Source organism: Arvicola amphibius, chromosome X (assembly GCF_903992535.2).
Source record: "Arvicola amphibius chromosome X, mArvAmp1.2, whole genome shotgun sequence".
Lineage (NCBI taxonomy): Eukaryota > Metazoa > Chordata > Mammalia > Rodentia > Cricetidae > Arvicola > Arvicola amphibius.
The window spans coordinates 17,418,953-17,436,658 of record NC_052065.1 but is presented as its reverse complement, the minus strand read 5'-3'; the positions used below and the strand labels follow the sequence as shown (position 1 = coordinate 17,436,658).

Here is a 17,706-nt window from a genome sequence, read left to right as displayed (position 1 = left end):
CTTCCACAACTATCTCATTCCCACATCTCCCTTAAAAACTCCTTCAGGTCACCTGTATCATGATATTCCCTCCTCCCATGGTCAATTTTTACATTCCTGATTTTTGCAGTTACTCCAGGATATGCTCACAGTTGAAGATTTAGAGCTGAAACTCACAAATCGGAGAATATGTGGCATTCATCTTTCTTGGTGTGGATTACCTCACTCAATTTACTATTTTCTAGTCCCATCTGTTTACCCTCAAATTTCATGATTTCACTTTTTCTTTACAGCTGAATAGTATTCCATTGTGTATACATACTATATTTTCAGTATCTATTCATCTATTGAAAGACATTTAGGTTGTTTCCATTTCTTAACTATTTTGAATAGAGACACAATATATGTTGCAGAACACATTATTTGTGAAGTAGGAATGTAAATTTCTTTGCATATATGCCAAGGAGCATTATAGGTGAGTCATATGGTTCACTTATTTTTAGCAATTTGAGGATTGTCCCAGCTTAATTCTAGAATTGTTGTACTAGTTTGCCTTCTCATTAACAGTGAACTGGGGTTCCCCTTTCCACATCCTTACTAGCATTTATTGTCAGTGGTTTTGTAATGCTTCCCCGACAGCCACAGACCATCTATCAAATCTCCCAGAACCACCTTTCATCAAGCTGTTGGTCAGGGTAATCCAGAAAACTCCCAAGTCAACACAAACTACTGCTGTTAACCTTGGCCGCCTCCCAGAGACTGAAATAACATCCCTGTTGCTGAAGACACCACATATTTTGGACACACACAACTCTGGAGGAAGAATCTGAGCTGTATTTGACCCGAAAGCTTCCTCCCTGAGGTCGAGCTTTCATAGTACTAGGAGGTATGCAAGCTGCCAAAGGAGGGAAGCACCCAACAGTCTACCCAGTTAGGATTTCTGTAAACCAAAACAACAACCAGCATGGCATGAGATCCCTAAAAGTACAGCAGTGGCAGTCCTATCTTGGTGGTAAGCAACAGCTGTTTAATTAGACTTAAGGCCCTTCAACAGGAAAAACATAATGTCTGCTACTGGAAAGCCAGCCAACTTCCCAGAGCTAGCGAGGTTACTGATCTTAGAGAAGAACCTAAGAACCTATGCTGCTTTGCTAGACTGGCATAATTCCTAACTGCACTCTAAAACTTATCCTTATGCTCACAGATCAGTATAATTATCACCAAATGGTCAAGATGCAGAAATCAAATGATCACGGGGTGCCTACCCCCAGCTGATATATCTATAGCACAAAGCTATATATCCTGCACATAAGGTTTGGGGAATATTGTGGGAGGAGGGAAAGAAAGGCTGTAAGAGACAGAGGACCAGGAAAGCTGCTGTGAGATGTGTCTCCTAGAAATGACAGGAAACCTGTGTCCATGAAATCTCAACAGTGGTGGCTGCCTCAACAAAACCTGAACAATGGCAATGCCAACACACATGCAAATGTGGAAGTGGGAATCTCACAAGCCCCACTCCTACACAAAGAACTACAGGCAATTACTAACCCCTGGGAGAGGGAGAATTCGTCTTTCTCAGAGATGAGCCCCCTAACTGGTTATCCAATACCAAGTGGTCAGCTCTGAAATCACATGCATACAAACAATATTAAATGGAATCAGCAGGCTGTATTTTTATATTTGTGCATATATGCATATAAAGAATAATAATCAAAGGAAAAGATAACATGAATTTGAAATGGAGTAAAGGGGTTTGGAGGGATTAAGGAAGAAAAGGGAGTGGATAAATAATGTTACATTTCAATTCAATTTTTATAATTGAAAACACTTTCAGGGGTAGAAAAAAAATGGCACAGCAGTTAAGAGTGCCAACTGCTATTCCAGAAGATCCAGGTTTGGTTCTTAGTATTCACATCAACCAGCTCACAGTTGCGTGTAAACTCAGTTTCAAAGACATATGACACCATTGATTCCCTGGATTCCTGTCTCACATGTGCAGCCTCCCATACAGACATATATAGATTATTAGGAAATAGAAATAAATCCTTTGTAAAAATCTTCCAATATTTCTAAATGCTTTAAGAGGAAGACACCCTTCTTCCATTGGCCTTAGTTGATGCCTTCTGTTCTGACAACAGGAAGAGGGGTACTTCTGGTTCCAAAGCTTGGTAAAGTAAGCTGTTCCCCTTTGCCTTTATTCTTACTCTACCTAGGCCCAGGCTTTGAAAATAAGGTGCAGGACAGTATCTCTAATGGTAAGTACTAAGGGGTGCTTATAGCAGGAAAGAAATGAGATAGGGAGGGAGGGACAGAGAAGGAAGAAAAGGAAGTAGGTAGCTAGGAAAATGAAGGAGAGGGAGCAGATGCACAAAAATGAAAGGGGGGCAACAGACACACCAAAAGAAAAAAAAAATAGTTCCAAAGTTTTGAACCTTTTAACAGAAATTGCTACCTCCAAAATAAAAGAAAGAATTAGTGAGGTTAACTAGATGTATTATGGTCATGAAGAAAAGGCCAGTTATCTTTATACTGTTACTTCAAAAATAACTATTTCACCTAAACCATTTTAGACTCACTATAATCTATACCAAACCATTTTACATTGATTGCTTCCTAGACTAGTCTAATAAAACTCTACTTTGTTTTATTAGAGATGCAGATAGATTTCCCTAGACAAGGATATAGCTGGTAGAACAAGAAAAGCTTGGGAAGAGGGCAGAAAATCATGACTGAGCAGGAAGTTTGTAACAGAACTATCTATTAAATTAGGTACCTGTGCCCATAAGGTATCTTTAAAGCCTAAACAAGTGAACCTTGCTGCTCCCAGGGCAAATATACCACCAGAGACAACCAAGAACTTTCCAGAGTTGAGGAAAGAGATAAACATTTGGTAAGAAAAGTATCTGCATACATACACACATATAATTTATATACACATATAAATAAATTTATAGAGATGCATATACACAAGTTTACTTATGTATGTACACACACACATATATATGTATACATATATATACATACATACATACATACTCATTCTCTGTTTAGGATGGATATTTGATAAGTTCCCCCTCAGACCTTAAAGATTCAGAGTCACCTCAAATTTGGTTGCAATCATGTAGACAGTGGAAGCAAGGAACTGTAGTCTATTCTTCTTGCATTGTGCCTTCATTAGGTAGCAATCCATTAGCTTCACTGCCAAATACAGGGTCTCATTACTCATCTGAAAGGATGTCTGAAGGAACAAATAAGATAGGAATTTGCATATTTTCCAAACAAACAGCCATCTCCAGATAGATCTAGAAACCTTGACTGTCTGGAGCATCAAGGACAGCCCTAGCCAGTTTGTACTCTGCTAGGAATGTGGAAACTACTTTAGAAAGGTACTGACATATACTGCTGTCTAACCTCTTTAAGGACCTTGCAATTATCTGTAATTATCCTTCAGATAGATAATAAACCTAAGAAGCTAGACAGTGGCTGTGAGTGTCTTGACTCCAAATACCCTCTTCTTACTTGATCTCTAATACACATACAGGGCTAAAAGTCAAGTTTGTAACAGGTCTATCTTTCTTTCTATTAGTTCTAGTAAAGAATATATTGTCTTTCTTTTCTAGTTTGTAGAAGCAACTCACAATTTTTGGTCTGTTGCCCCCTTTATCTCCCAAACCTATGAATAACCAGACAAATCTTTCTCATATTATATCACCCAATCTCCCTGTTCCATGTTTAAGGGCACCCGAAAATACATTAGGTTCACTCTAATAATCTGAGATCATCAGCCTATCTTAAATTCAACTGATTAGCAACTTTAACATTTTCACATATTCTAGGGATTTTGACATGAGCATTTTATTTTGCTGTCCACAGTATCCAAATGAATGTCTTAAGATAGGTATGGGAAGAGCTCATCTAGGTGAAAAGTAATGGCTACATTCTTAAGTAGCAAACTGAAACCAGATAATCACAAATAAATAAATGATGACAGAAATGGGAAGCAGTATCTAAAGATAATGTCTCTGTGAGAAAAAGGCACAGCCAATGCTTCCCTGTGTACATACCTGTTCCTGCATGCTGGTATTAAATGGCAACAAATAAATACATGGGTAATATATGAATGATAGTCCTGTGTGTTTTCACATATATGCATGAGTGCATATGTAGGTAGTGCAATGTGTACACATGTAGAGGACAGAGGTCAACCTCAGGTATTGTCCTCAGGTGCCATCTACCTTAGTCTTTCAGACAATCTCTCAATGGGATTTGCAGCTCGCTGATTCTGCTAGGCCAGGTAACCAGTGAGCTACAGAGATCTGTCATTCCTTACCCTTTTGGTGCTGGGATTACAGACATTCTATACTATTGTGCTCAGCCTTTTGTGTGCAGGCTGGGGTTCCACTTGGGTGCTCATGTTTGGATTTACTAGCCTTCTATCTCAGGAAATGGGGTGTAACAGAAGGTGAAAGCAAGTTCTTTCCTGCTCAGTTCCTGCTGGCTCCACCATGAAACCTGGTGCTAAGCCATTTGCAGATAATCTGCTTCTGATAGAGTTTAATAGGTAGCAGAGCTGATTGCTTTCTTCAGCTTCTTCAAAGTCAGATATTAATGCAAGGGTTTTAAACAAGAAAGCAAAAGAAAAAAGGTAGAAAAAAAGATAAAAATTCTTGGAGCCAAAGACTAAACATTTAGACTTAAAGGTCTTGCAATATTACAAGATAATTATAGAATTAAGAGCTATACAGAGACTTTTTAATTCAAAAGTAATACAACACACTAGATAAGACTAATATAGACCTAAACATTTAGATTTTTAAAATTAGAAGCAGAAAGAAGTGAATTAAAACATATTAACTATTTAATCCTATCTTAGGAGAAGTTATTAGATCAGTTATGTTAAAAGACTAGTTAGCTAAATGAAGATTTTATATAGATGGGAGAATCATAGAGCCTTTAAAAAGAGCACAATAGATCTATATTTATAGGAAAAGATTACTTGGATTACGTGTGTGTGTGTGTGTGTGTGTGTGTGTGTGAGAGAGAGAGAGAGAGAGAGAGAGAGAGAGGGAGAGAGAGAAACTGTTTTGAGGTGGGGTCTTATATAGCACACACTAACTTCAAACTTGCTGTGAAGCTGAGGATGGCATTACTCTCTTGATGTGCTGCCTCCACCTCCCAAATATAGGGACCACAGGCTTGTACCACAACATTAAGCGTGGGATGTGCTTGTTTTTAAGAAACACAGGTGTATATATAGTAGCACAGGCCTGTGATCTCAATACTCAGAAAGCTGAGGCAGAAGGATTTAAGGTTTGAGGCTGAATGTGTATTATTGACATAAACAAGAGACAGCAGAACCTTAACCACAAAATATACAGAAAATGGTCTAGAAAGATACACTTCAAATAACATATACTTGTTACTCCTAGAGACTACTGAAACAAAGTAATTGGCCTTAATCCAGCCTCTGTATTTGAACATGTTTAGCTAAAGCAGACTCTCTGTATAGTGAACTACAACCTGTAAATGTTGTAACCCCACCTTGTAACCAAACTGAGTATCAGTCAATCAAAGATGCTGAATTTACAGTCAATCAGAAGCTGATCTACCAAATCATGAACATATAAGCCAAATACTAGTAGCAGCTATCAGATTTTATATTGTATTTACTTGTTTTTGTGTCTTATTTTGCATCTACATAATAAATTTCTAGAACTCAGGAACTACGGTTTCTTCAGCTCTACAGATGCAGTAAGTTTTTAGCATGTTTGATTTGAACTGAAAAAGAGAACAGCAGCTTCTCAAGGCAGCAGCTATCAGGCGTACCTGTACTTCCACCAGCCAGTCCACAACAATGGCTCTCATCGTACTGGTGAGCTCCATCTGCTGCTCCATGTATTTTCCAACTATGAACTTTTCCTGGCATTGTTGAAAAAATTGTTAATAAACTATTCTTATATTTCAAAATTTTAACAATTAACTCATTTTCATGATTCTAATGCACTACTTTCAACTGGTATCAGATGTGAGCACATTAGAGTATTCTTTTCTGAACAAGTTCAAGCTATCTTTGGGAAATGGACATATAAGATATTTAAGTGTCTAGCACATTAAGTCAAGGTAGGACCACCACCTCCCTACTGCATTAAGGCTGAATATGGCCTTCCACCATAGGGAATGGGCTCCAACAGGCTAGTTCATGCACTAGGAATAGTTCCTGGTCCTACTGCCAGGGGCCCCTCAGATTGTCCAAGCTTCACCACCCATGGGAGCCCTTACCTGTTGGGAGGAGTGGATGGGAGTGGGCGGGAGGAGAAGTAGGAGGTATAACTGTGGTTAGAATGTAAAATAAAGAAAAATAAAATAAAATAAAAAGATATTAAGTGTCAGAAGAGATAAAGAGGAACCCACCCTTGGTTGCCAAGGAATACTAAAAGAGTTGCAACACTTCTTTGCAATTCAGTCTAAAACACAATACCATGTCGTGCAGACCAATGCTTTTCAACTTTGATATACATATGTAGGACTTACTCAAATGTCTTGTAAAGCTCCATATTTTAATTTAGAAAACTAAGCTTGGTGTCTACATTTATGTCAAGATTTCCAATGAAACCCACCAGAGCCAATCTACCTACCTGCCTGACCCCTCAGCCACCCCACTGGCAATTCTGTGGATTATGTGGTACCCTATGAGCTCAAACTCAGGCATGAACCACAGAGCTAGTCTATGAGCCACCCTGCCCACTGTGCTACCTAGAGATGTCATGACTCCTGTGAGTACAGCCCCAGGTATAGAACTTTAGTCCAGCCTACATCCTACCCACCTCCACGCAAAGATGGCATAACATTCTGTATCCTACCTTCAGGGAGCACCTTCCACTACCATTGAGATCCCAGTTTCTTCTACCCAAGGACAACATGTAGAACTGGATGAGTGAGCTCTCATAGACTTCTAAAGATCAGCCATAAGAATCTTCTAGCTACAGATGGTCTTCTCCTGGGCTCAGAAGTTATACCTATGCTACTTTAAATGGGACTGCTTATGACATCCCATTTAAACATCAACAGAGTTGCTCCAATACTGAGCTCCAAACACCACTCAGCTGAACCATAACCTGATAAATTGTAGTAGCAATAAATACCCACACAACAAAGGTAAGAGCCTGTTATCTCTACAAAGAAAAACCACCAACATTTAATTCCAGATACCTAGGTCACATCACAAAAACAAACAAACAAAAAACCTCACACTGTAATAATAGAAGATGAAAAAATCGTGACCTTAAAGCTTAATCCCTACTGGCCAGCTTTCCTAGTTCTGGAAAGTGGTGTGCCTATTACCAGGGAAGAAAATTAATCATCAGTCTTACCCAGCTGAGAACCTTGCAAGCCATAATAATAATAGCAAGATATCTCACCTGGCCCAATAGTGAACTGGATGTTATGGAAGTAACCAAACATACTCTGATTGGTTTTAAAACCTGCTCCACAAGTCAGAAGCCATACTTGGCACCATTATTTGGGGCCAAAAACCAGGGGATGGACTTACTACTACATCCATAGATTATATACATCTCTCAACCCTCATCAGAGAAGTTTCTTCCTTTAGTAGAAGGCAATTAACTGAAACCCACAACTGGTCAATGTGCCCAAAATAAAACACCGTGGAATACTCAGTCCCAAATGGCTCAGAGATACTTGGTGAAAAGGGGGTAGAAGCCAAGTGGTGGTGGCACATGCCTTTAATTCCAGCACTTAGGAGGCAGAGGCAGGCAGATCTCTATGTGTTCGAGGACTGCCTGGTCTACAAGAGCTAGTTCCAGGACAGGCTCCAAAAACTACAGAGAAACCTTGTCGAAAGAAAGAAAGAAAGAAAGAAAGAAAGAAAGAAAGAAAGAAAGAAAGAAAGAAAGAAAGAAAGAAAGAAAGAGAAAGAGAGAGAAAAAGAAAGAGAGAGAAAGAGAGAGAAAGGAAGGAAGGAAGGAAGGAAGGAAGGAAGGAAGGGAGAGAGAGAAAGAAAAAGAGAGAGAAAGAGAGAAAGAAAGAGAGAGAGAGAGAGAGAGGAAGGAAGGAAGGAAGGAAGGAAGGAAGGAAGGAGGGAGGGAGGACAGATGGACAGAAAGAAAGAAAGAAAGAAAGAAAGAAAGAAAGAAAGAAAGAAAGAAGAAGAAAAAAGAAGACGAACAGACAGAGAGGAGGGAGGGAGGGAGGGAGGGAGGGAGGGAGGGAGGGAGGGAAAGAGGGTAGAAAGACTGTAAGACTCAGAGATGATTGAAACAGTGTTTTCCTGGCCTAATAGCTATTCATAGTGGTTGTGGTGGCATGCAGAAGGCCTGCACAAGCTCTACCCAGATAAAACCCCAGCATGGAGGCAGGAAGTGGGCATGAAATTCCACCTCAGCTGAGGAACTATTGACAACCTATAGCTTCTGGAGGAGGGAATGTCAATTTTCTTAAGAATGTGATTCTTGGTATATCAACTACGCTCCACGAGTGGTCAAGAAATAATATTAGGGCAACACATACGGGACTTGATGGGCTCAGAAAAAGAAGACACAAAGTTGGTGCTTATGGAGGTAGGGACGGATCTAGGAGGAGCTGGGAAGGAGTGTGAATATGATCAAAACGCACTGACTGACTCTGGACTGACAGCGGGGGACCCTGCATAGGACCCAACTAGGTCCTCTGAATGTGGGTGACAGTTGTGTGGCTTAGGTAGTCTGTGGGGCCACACTAGCAGTGGGGCCATTTATCCCTAGTGCTTGAACTGGCTTTTTGGAGCTCATTCTCTTTGGCTCCAAATATAGGAAGGAGGGTCTCGGTCCTGCCTCAAAGTGATGTACCAGACTTTGTTGACTCCCCATGGGAAGCTTTACCCTCTCTGAGGAGTGGATGGATGTGTGGTGGGGAGAAAGTGGGGGGAATGGGAGGAGGTGAGGGGAAACTGAGATTGGTATGTAAAATTAGAAAAGATTGTTTTAAAAAATACATTATAGCATGCATGGAATTCTGAAATAATAAAAACCTTTAAAACAGAAAAAAAGAAATTCTCAAATAATAAAATATCTAAAATTTAAAAAAATCCAGAGAAAGAGAAAGAAGGCATGGAGTTGGTAGGGAGGCAGGAAGGACCTGGGAGTAAATGATGGAGGGAAAACCATGACCAGAATATACTGTAAGAAGTATGGTTGACATGGTAAAGTAGTCCATGATGCCAGGAACATATCGCAGCCTGGAAGCACAGAGACCCAAGGGGCTATGGTCCCAAAATGCCCTCTACAAGCATTCTTTTGATAACTGAATCTCATCTTCTTTTTTTAATCTTAGAATACTTATTTATTGTCCCGCAATCTCAGAATAACATACTAAGAATTTGAAAACACCGAGAAATTTGTACTTTTTCCACTGCATCATAATTCTAAATGAATCATCATTGCTAAGTGTTCTTTTTTAAAAAAGAAAAAAGCTTATGAGTTGTATAAAGAGCAGAAAGTGTAACTGAAGGATTTTTTAATGTATGATTTTTTACAATTAGGAACAATGAAAAGATAGTACAATACCAGGTTCTGGTAACAGCCTACAGCAATATCCAATGAAAAAAACAATAGACAGTTTGGATCTTGAGGTTGGAGCTATTGTCAGTGTTTAAGAGCAATTATTACTCTTGCAGAAGACTCAGGTTCCATTCTCAGCACCTGCGTGATGGTGGCTCACAATCCTATAAATAAGTCCAGCTCCAAGGGATCCAACGCCTGCTTCTGGCTTGGCAGGCACTGCACACACACCATGCACTTGCATGCATGCAAACAGTTACACCAATAAAACAAAAATAAAAAAATTATAAATAATGCACATCTCCCAATTGGATAACAGCCCCTCATGGAATGAAATATGGAAACTGACCATTAAAGGACAGGAAAGTGTGTTATAACTAGAGAGATCATTCCGAGACTTACATATAGTATACTGTATCTATCTTAACCACTGTCTGTGGCTAGTGTCACAGCAGTGACATCATCATACCACACAGCATTAGTATCATGCCCAGTCCTTTCCTTTATGCTTTCCAGCTTTAGTCTTTAGGATTTTTCTTGACTTCCATCCATCCTATTCCCTTTGCAAGGATGCTTTCCTCCCTCTCAGTTTCAGCAGTCAGGTCTTACTAATGTCTTTTTACTTAGCTTCATAAGCCTTAGATACACGGAAATGAGGCTCATTCAACCAACATTTGCTCAGCAACACAATATGCTGGGCCCTATCACAGAGAACAAAAATAAGACAGACTTTTCATTGCTTTCATAGAACCTACAGGGTCCCAGGAAAGACTGATAATTCTACAAAGCAACAGCAAAGTGAGACCTGTGTTCTTTTGCATCATGGGGCAAGTTTCCCATAAGAAGAGGCATTTGTGTTAGACACTGAATCTCATCTTAGAATGAATCTCCTAAAGGTTATGCTACCTCACAGTATCATTTCAAGTTAGGGACTGAACCTTTTGTGGAGCATTCTAGATCCAATAAATAGTATGAGAAATCCTGGGAAATGTGAAATTTGTTATCAAATGGGTAGAAATATGGGCATCCTGCATACCTTGTCTACATTTGACGTATGGAGTTGGTGCATTACTGTGTAAATGAGGGGTGTGATTATTACATATAATGTCAGAAACACGGACAAACAAGGAAAAAAGATCTCTTACAGAAGTTACTCAGAGATAAGCTACTTATGATTTTTATCTTAGACTGATCAGCAGTTAGATGTTGCAAGGTCATGGTCTTCATGGTAATCAGACATTTGTTTCTATTTCAATTCTACTATGTAATATGGATGACTCTGGGTTGTTTCTCTTAAATTTCTAAAAGGAGATAATAATCTCTACCATCAAGAAATTTTGGAAGAGTTAAGATAATGTCTACAAATTCTTTACTGTAATGATCAACTTACAATAAGCTACCAATAGATGTTATTCACAGATATTGTCATTTTCAACATCATTATCAGCCCCCACTTCAATTTATATGCTGAAGGGGAGAATGAGAAGGAAATGAGAAATAGAAATCACTGTCCACCTCCAGAAACCTACAGACCCACCTCTCTCTTCTTCAAGTAAGAGAAGATTTCCTTGATATATACAGAGTTGCATGCCGGATTCCTGTCTTCCCTTTCAATACTTTCCAATGAGTCACTGTCATCCAATGTGATTATCTATTTAGAACAAAAGGCAAACATTTTGAGCACATGTTCTATGGTTCCATCTATCAGGCATTCAACCATGATTATTTTGGCAGGAGACTAAAAAGGGTCAGAGGGAACTTTCTAGGGGTAGATAGTGAAAATGTTTTGTGTATGTTAATGTATTTGTTTGTATTGATGATTTGTGCATTTTTACTCTATATCAATTTTAGCTTAAAAATGCTCTCCTTCATCCCTGCCTACAAGATGTGCTGGAGTAAAGATGGCACAGAAATTCTGGGAGTGGATAACCAGTGACTGGTCCAGCCAGATACCCATGCCATGAGAGAGAACCCACTTCTGACACTGCCTGGAGTACCAGGACCCAGAGGCTGGGTGACCCAGAGACCTAGGATAGAATCAAACATGACTAGAAAAAATGTCAATGTAATGATGCCTAATGATATTTTGCTATACTCATAGATTGGTGCCTAACCCAACTGTCATCAGAGAGGCTTTACCCAGCAACTAATGGAAACAGAAGCAGAGATTCACAGCCAAACACTAGGCAGAGCTGGGGGGAATCCTGCAGAAGAGCGGAGGAAGGATTATGGGAGCCAGAGGGATCAAGGACATCACAAGAAAACCCACAGAATCAACTAACCTGGGTTCACAGAGACTGAACCAACAACCACGGAGCCTGCGCGGGTCTGACCTAGGCCCTCTGCACATGTTACAGTTGTGTACCTTGGTCTTCTTGTGGGACTTCTAACAGTGGAAGCAGGGGCTGTCTCTGACTCTTTTGCTTGCTTTTGGGACCCTTCCTTTCTACTGTGTTGCCTTGTTCAGCCTCAACAGGAGACGAGGTGCCTAGTTGACATGCAACATGATATAGTATGTCTCATTGATATTTTTGGGAGGCCTGATATTTTCTGAATAGAAACTGAGGAGGAGTGGATAAGGGGGTATAGGGGAGGTGGGAGCAGAAACTGGGAGGAAAGAGGGGAGAGGAGACAGCAGTTAGGGTATACATAATAATAATAAATAATTTTTAAAAAGAAGAAATCCTCTAAAGGACATTAGGAAAGAGTTAAAAGAAAGCTTAGTTCATATATACTCATTTTGCTTCACTGTCTTCTACCATTGTTCCCCAAGTTCCAAGTGTTTTGGACTATCACAGATCATGTCTTAGCCCTGCAATCTGCATACTGTCCAGCAATCAATATTTGCCTAGTATATGCCTGTTCTCCACAGGCATATGTATCCTCTTTACATATGGCTTCGAGTCTCTTATTTATTTTATATCTGGGTTTTACCTGAATGCTGTGTATGTGCACCATGTACATGCAGTGTCTGTGGAGGCCAGAAGGCATTAGATCTTCCTGGACTTGGGATAACAGTTGTAAGAAGCAAGCCATGTAGGTGCTGGGAACCAAACCTGAGTCCTCTACAGAAGCAGCAAGTACTCTTAACTACTGAGCCACCTCTCTAGCCCCAATGCAAGCCTCTCTTATGACAGTTTTATTATTTCAGCTATGTCAACTGCCTTTTAACATCTCATGTTATGCCCCAATACTTTGATCTCCTCTGACTCATCTTAATAGCTTTTTTCCTGCATCTAAACCTTTATCTAAGTTGCTTTGCTTCTAAATAGGGGATGTTTCTCCATCAACTTTCTTTCTTTCTTGTAATTTATAACTTAAATATTTCCTTCCTTGGGATATATATTTCAATATTCTTGGTCTTAATAAGCATAAGTACTTTCTTACTGCTAAGCTTCATAACTATAAAATTGGAAATTAAAGATATTCTACAATATCAATTTCATATAAGAGGAAAATTTCAAAGTGCCTAGCAATTTTTTTCCATTTCATGAGTAACCTCAGGGTATGAAAGATGAGAAATAGGAGATTATGTATTACCTCTCATTAAATAAAATCAGAAGGTAATCAAAGAAATATCATCTCTCAGTGAGCAGAGGCTCCTTCCCCAACACAGTACACACTGCTTAGCTGCTTAAGCAGCACTTAAAAAGAAGACTTTTGAGGTATTTGAATGATGGCACAGTGGCTAAAAGCATCCACTGCTCTTGCAAAGAACCCGAGTTCAGTTCTCAGCACCCATTCTGGGCAGTTCACAACTGACTATAACTCCAACTCGAGGGGTTTTCAATGCCTCTGGCTTATACAGGCAAGTGAGGTCACATGCATAGACAGACAGACAGACAGACACATACACACATACACTTTATTAGAATATTTTCTTAAATAATCCCTTTGGGAGCCGGGCGGTGGTGGTGCACGCCTTTAATCCCAGCACTCGGGAGGCAGAGGCAGGCGGATCTCTGTGAGTTCGAGGCCAGCCTGGTCTACAAGAGCTAGTTCCAGGACAGGCTCTAAAAAAGCTGCAGAGAAACCCTGTCTCGAAAAACCAAAAAAAGAAAAAAAAAGAAAAAAAAATAATCCCTTTGGGGGTTAGGGTTGTGAACTTATGGCAGAGCATGTGCTTTGTCCTAGTTTCAATATCCAAAACCAAATAAAATACTATCTTTCAAAAAGATAGTTTTTCTCAAATTATATAAAGCACCTTACCTAAATTAGATAAAATACCTTATCTAATTTAAGGAAATAGAGAAATAAATACCTCAGGAAGTCTTATGCCCTGAGCTGACTGAAAGTCTTCGGAGTCAGAGTCATATGGACTGGAATTCATGAGAGGAATGAAGTTCTCTACACAGGCCATGGCAGCACTGGAATTGTCTTGTTTGGATGCTAAAGCATTGCTGGACATATTAGGGCTAGTGTCAGGTGGAAAGATAAGGAATGATTTGGAAAAATCCTCGCTGTCAATAACAGTAGTGTCTTCCAAAGCTGGTAGATCCGAGAAGGACAATTCGTCTGCAGCAGTGAGTCCCTCATTCAATGCCAATGGCACTGCGGACTCCTCAACAGTTAGTGTCTCTCTGGTTACATCATCCTTCTCAATGTCAGGCTTATGATCAAAGGTCAAAGACGCCTTACAGTTTGCCTTCTCAATGCTGGGATTCTCTTTCAAGGCCAATGCTTCCTTCAGGCTAGCCTCTGTTTTAGTGCTAGGGTTCTCCTGCAAGACCAAGGGCTCCTCCAGAGTAGATTCTTTTACAGTAGGTTTCTCCACCAATTCCAATACTTCACTCAAGAGATCCTCTACATTACTGAGTTGTTTCTCCTGAGTGATCAAGGATATCTTCTCTACACTGGGATTCTTCACAACGACCAGTAGCTCCTTCAGAACAGTTACCATCTCAGCTCTGGGCTTCTCCTGTGAAGCTACGAGCTCTTTCAGAGTTACCTCCTCAATGCTGGTTGTCTCCTGCAAGGTCAAGAACTTTTTGGACTGAGTTTCTGCATCAGTGGTGTGCTTCTTGACAGCAGCCTCTTGAATAGAATTACCTTGTGTGATCGATGACTCCATATGGACAGCCATATTTTCCGGCATGTTTAAAGGTTCCTCAGAGGCCTCCTCCTTAGTGCTGGAATAGTTTGGAAAGCACAGTGACTGATTACTAAGAGACTTGTCAACGCCACCACTGCTGCTCTCATCCAACACTTGCCTTAAGACAAATTCCTGCTCTAGAGCAGCAGCCTTCTGTTGGCTCAATTCCGTAGAGGAAGGGTATCTATCCTTACAAAAGAGCTTTCTTAAAAACAACTCTTCATCTGAAACACTGTCCTGGGAGGCAAGCAGGTTTGTGTGTGTGTCATTTTTTCTATCAGTCTTTTCTTGAAAGTCCAAAGACTTCTGGACTTTCAATGTATCTTCATCAGCAGAACCATAAGGAGAAAATAGCTCTGGGGAGAAGAATTCCTTATCATCATTTAAAGTCACTGATTCAGTACTATGTGCCCCTTCTTGACTGGTGGTCTTCTCCTCTGAGACAGATGGCATTGCAGGGCATAGTTTCTGAGGAATGGAGTACTTTTCATTTGGTGAAGATGGATTCTGTTGGAACCTAGTTATGGTTTCATTCCTAAGTGATCTAGGCTTTTTAGGGAGAAAGTTCCTAGTTTCATCAATTTTTTCCAGCCACTCTGACTGTGCTGGCCAGAGGGGGATTATAGGAGTAGTGCACTTTTTTTTCGGTAAAGCTATATTTTCTTTCTTAAAGGGCAGTAGCTCCTTTCTTAGTGACTCTGATCTTAAAATGTCTGTCAATAATACTCGTGGGTTTTGAAAATGGAACACTGTCCCTTGAGTAAAAGTCTGCTGCATCTCTGAAGTTAAAGGCTTCAGAGTGGAGGCTGGTTCCTCCATGATGCGCTGTTTCTTAAAGGCTGAAGCTAACTGAACATGTGACTTCTCAATGTGCCGCTTTTGTGAACCACAGAGCTTCTTCGACTTGGACAATACCCCAGGACTACTGTGCCTCTTTTGCAATGCAGATGGCCCCTGGAAATGGGAATCTTTCTTGGTGTTGGAGTTCTTATAGGACAATGGCTCATGTTCACGGGTGCCTTTCCCCTGAGTGTCATGGTTATTTTTAAAAGAGGATAGCTGTTTTGTGTTGGTTGCTTCTTTGGTACTATGTTTTCCCTTAGAAGTAACTGGCTCTGCTAAAGCATCATCTTTATTATTTGTATTCTCTCGCAACACCCATGGCTTCTTCAAGATGCTTGACTCCCCTCCTTGAGCGTTACATTTCTCTTGCAGTAAAGACGGCTCCTGTAACAAAGACTTCATCTCGGTGGTAGGATTCTTTTTCTTGAAAAATGGTTTTCTAATTACTGACTTCTCTCTAGTAGCCGGCACCTTTAATGCTAATGATTTCTCCCTGACTGAACTCTTCCCCTGAACAGTATACTTCTCTTGTATAATATATTTATTCTTTAAAGGCAATGGACTCAAGGTGACAGTCAACTTCCTGAGAGGCATATTTAAATCAATCATCTGTAAATGGAAATAATTAAAATTTTAGTCTTTCCTAAACAATACCTTCTGGTGAAGCTGCATTTCTAAAAATATTTATCTAAAAAAAGATCTGATTTCCTAAGGATACTACCTTCTCAGTGATGTCTGCTTCTTCTGGATTCTTTTTAGAAGTCGTCATGGGCTCTGCATCAAACTCATTGTAGTCTTCAGTCTCCTCCAGCAAGATTAGTGGCTTCTCCGCTAGAAATGTCTTCTGATGGCATGCACGGCTCTGTAATGTCTTCTTTAAAAATCTTGTCTCCTCGGTAACAGGTTCCTTATTTAAAACTAATGTCTTTTGAAAGACAGATGGTTCCTTAGTAGTTAGTGTTTTAGACTTGGTGGGTATATCCAGAATAAACTGTTTCTCCACGTTTGACAGTGAGGTGACAAGTCCAACTTTGGAACTGTAAAGGAAACAAAGTGTGGGTAAGAAGAATACAACTCCTAAGTCCTCACACATCATTCCATTCTGCTGCCCCATTAACTAAAGAAAGACAAAGACATTCAACCCCAAGATTGCACAGAGGGTACCAAAAAGATGCACACCATACGAAATCAAGTTAATAGCACACCATATATTTCCTATGCCTACATTCCTACACTTTTCTACTTTTCCCATAAGATCCATGTCATACTTTCTCACATATGATTTACTATCATTATTCATATACAAAGTTTCTATTATAATGCTTATTGGATGAGTTACCTGCACATGCATGATCACTCTCACTAGTTATTTCTCTTTGTCTATCAGCACCATGCCTTTGACAAAATGCAGGTTGAAATTATTATTGTTTGAAGGTTAATGAGAGATGAAAGCTGGTAATTAACATTGATGATATATAACAACATTCTCTGTGCCAAGGAGTATTCAGAAGATGTTTTCTCAAAGAAGGGAATAGTAAGATCAAAACAGAAACATGTCACGGATGTCAGATCTAAAGCTCTGCTTTGAATAGGGCTTCATGATTAATGACAGTGATTAACTCAGCATAATCAAGTCATTCAAAGAATACAAGTAAAAATAAGAACTAAAGGGAGGTAAAACCACCATCCTGAACACCAGATATAAATGCTTCCAAAGATTACATATCATACAATTCAATTCACATGAAATAGGATTCTAGGCTGTAGGGCAGTGATTCTCAACTCATTGGTTGGCCTCTTTGGGTATTGAACAATTGTTTGACGGGGGTCACCTAAGACCATTAGAAAACATAGATATTTACATTATTATTCATAACAGTAACAAAATTACAGTTATAGAGTAGCAACAAAACAGTTGCATGGTTTGGGGTGCCCACAACATGAGGAACTGTATTAAATGGTCATGGCATTAGGAAGGCTGCAAACCACTGGTGTAGGAAGAGTTAGAAAGTAAACTTCTAGATATTGTTTGTCTTGAAGGTGTTGACACCTTTTAAAGTTACAAAGTGGTAATAGCTCTGCTCTAGAATCATTTTTTAAACCACTGTATTATAAAAGATAACAATTAATTAAAAAGAAATATCTTATAAAATTCTTTTTGAGAGAATTCTCAACAGAAGAAGTTCAAATGGCCAAAAGACACTTAAGGGCATGCTCAACCTCCTTAGCAATCAGGGA

At 39.7% G+C, this 17,706-nt stretch overlaps 1 protein-coding gene across 1 annotated transcript in view; it reads right to left on the bottom strand.

Moving 5' to 3' along the window:
• The window catches only part of Ccnb3 (cyclin B3), a 53,089-nt gene that overhangs the window by 8,035 nt on the left and 27,348 nt on the right, over positions 1-17,706 (bottom strand). The window contains exons 9-13 of the mRNA XM_042054307.1: positions 16,190-16,505; positions 13,795-16,077; positions 11,071-11,184; positions 5,806-5,898; positions 3,080-3,217 (exon numbers count right to left, since the gene is read on the bottom strand). Of these exons, the coding sequence (XP_041910241.1) occupies positions 3,080-3,217; positions 5,806-5,898; positions 11,071-11,184; positions 13,795-16,077; positions 16,190-16,505 (2,944 nt within the window). The remainder of the gene's footprint in view (positions 1-3,079; positions 3,218-5,805; positions 5,899-11,070; positions 11,185-13,794; positions 16,078-16,189; positions 16,506-17,706) is intronic.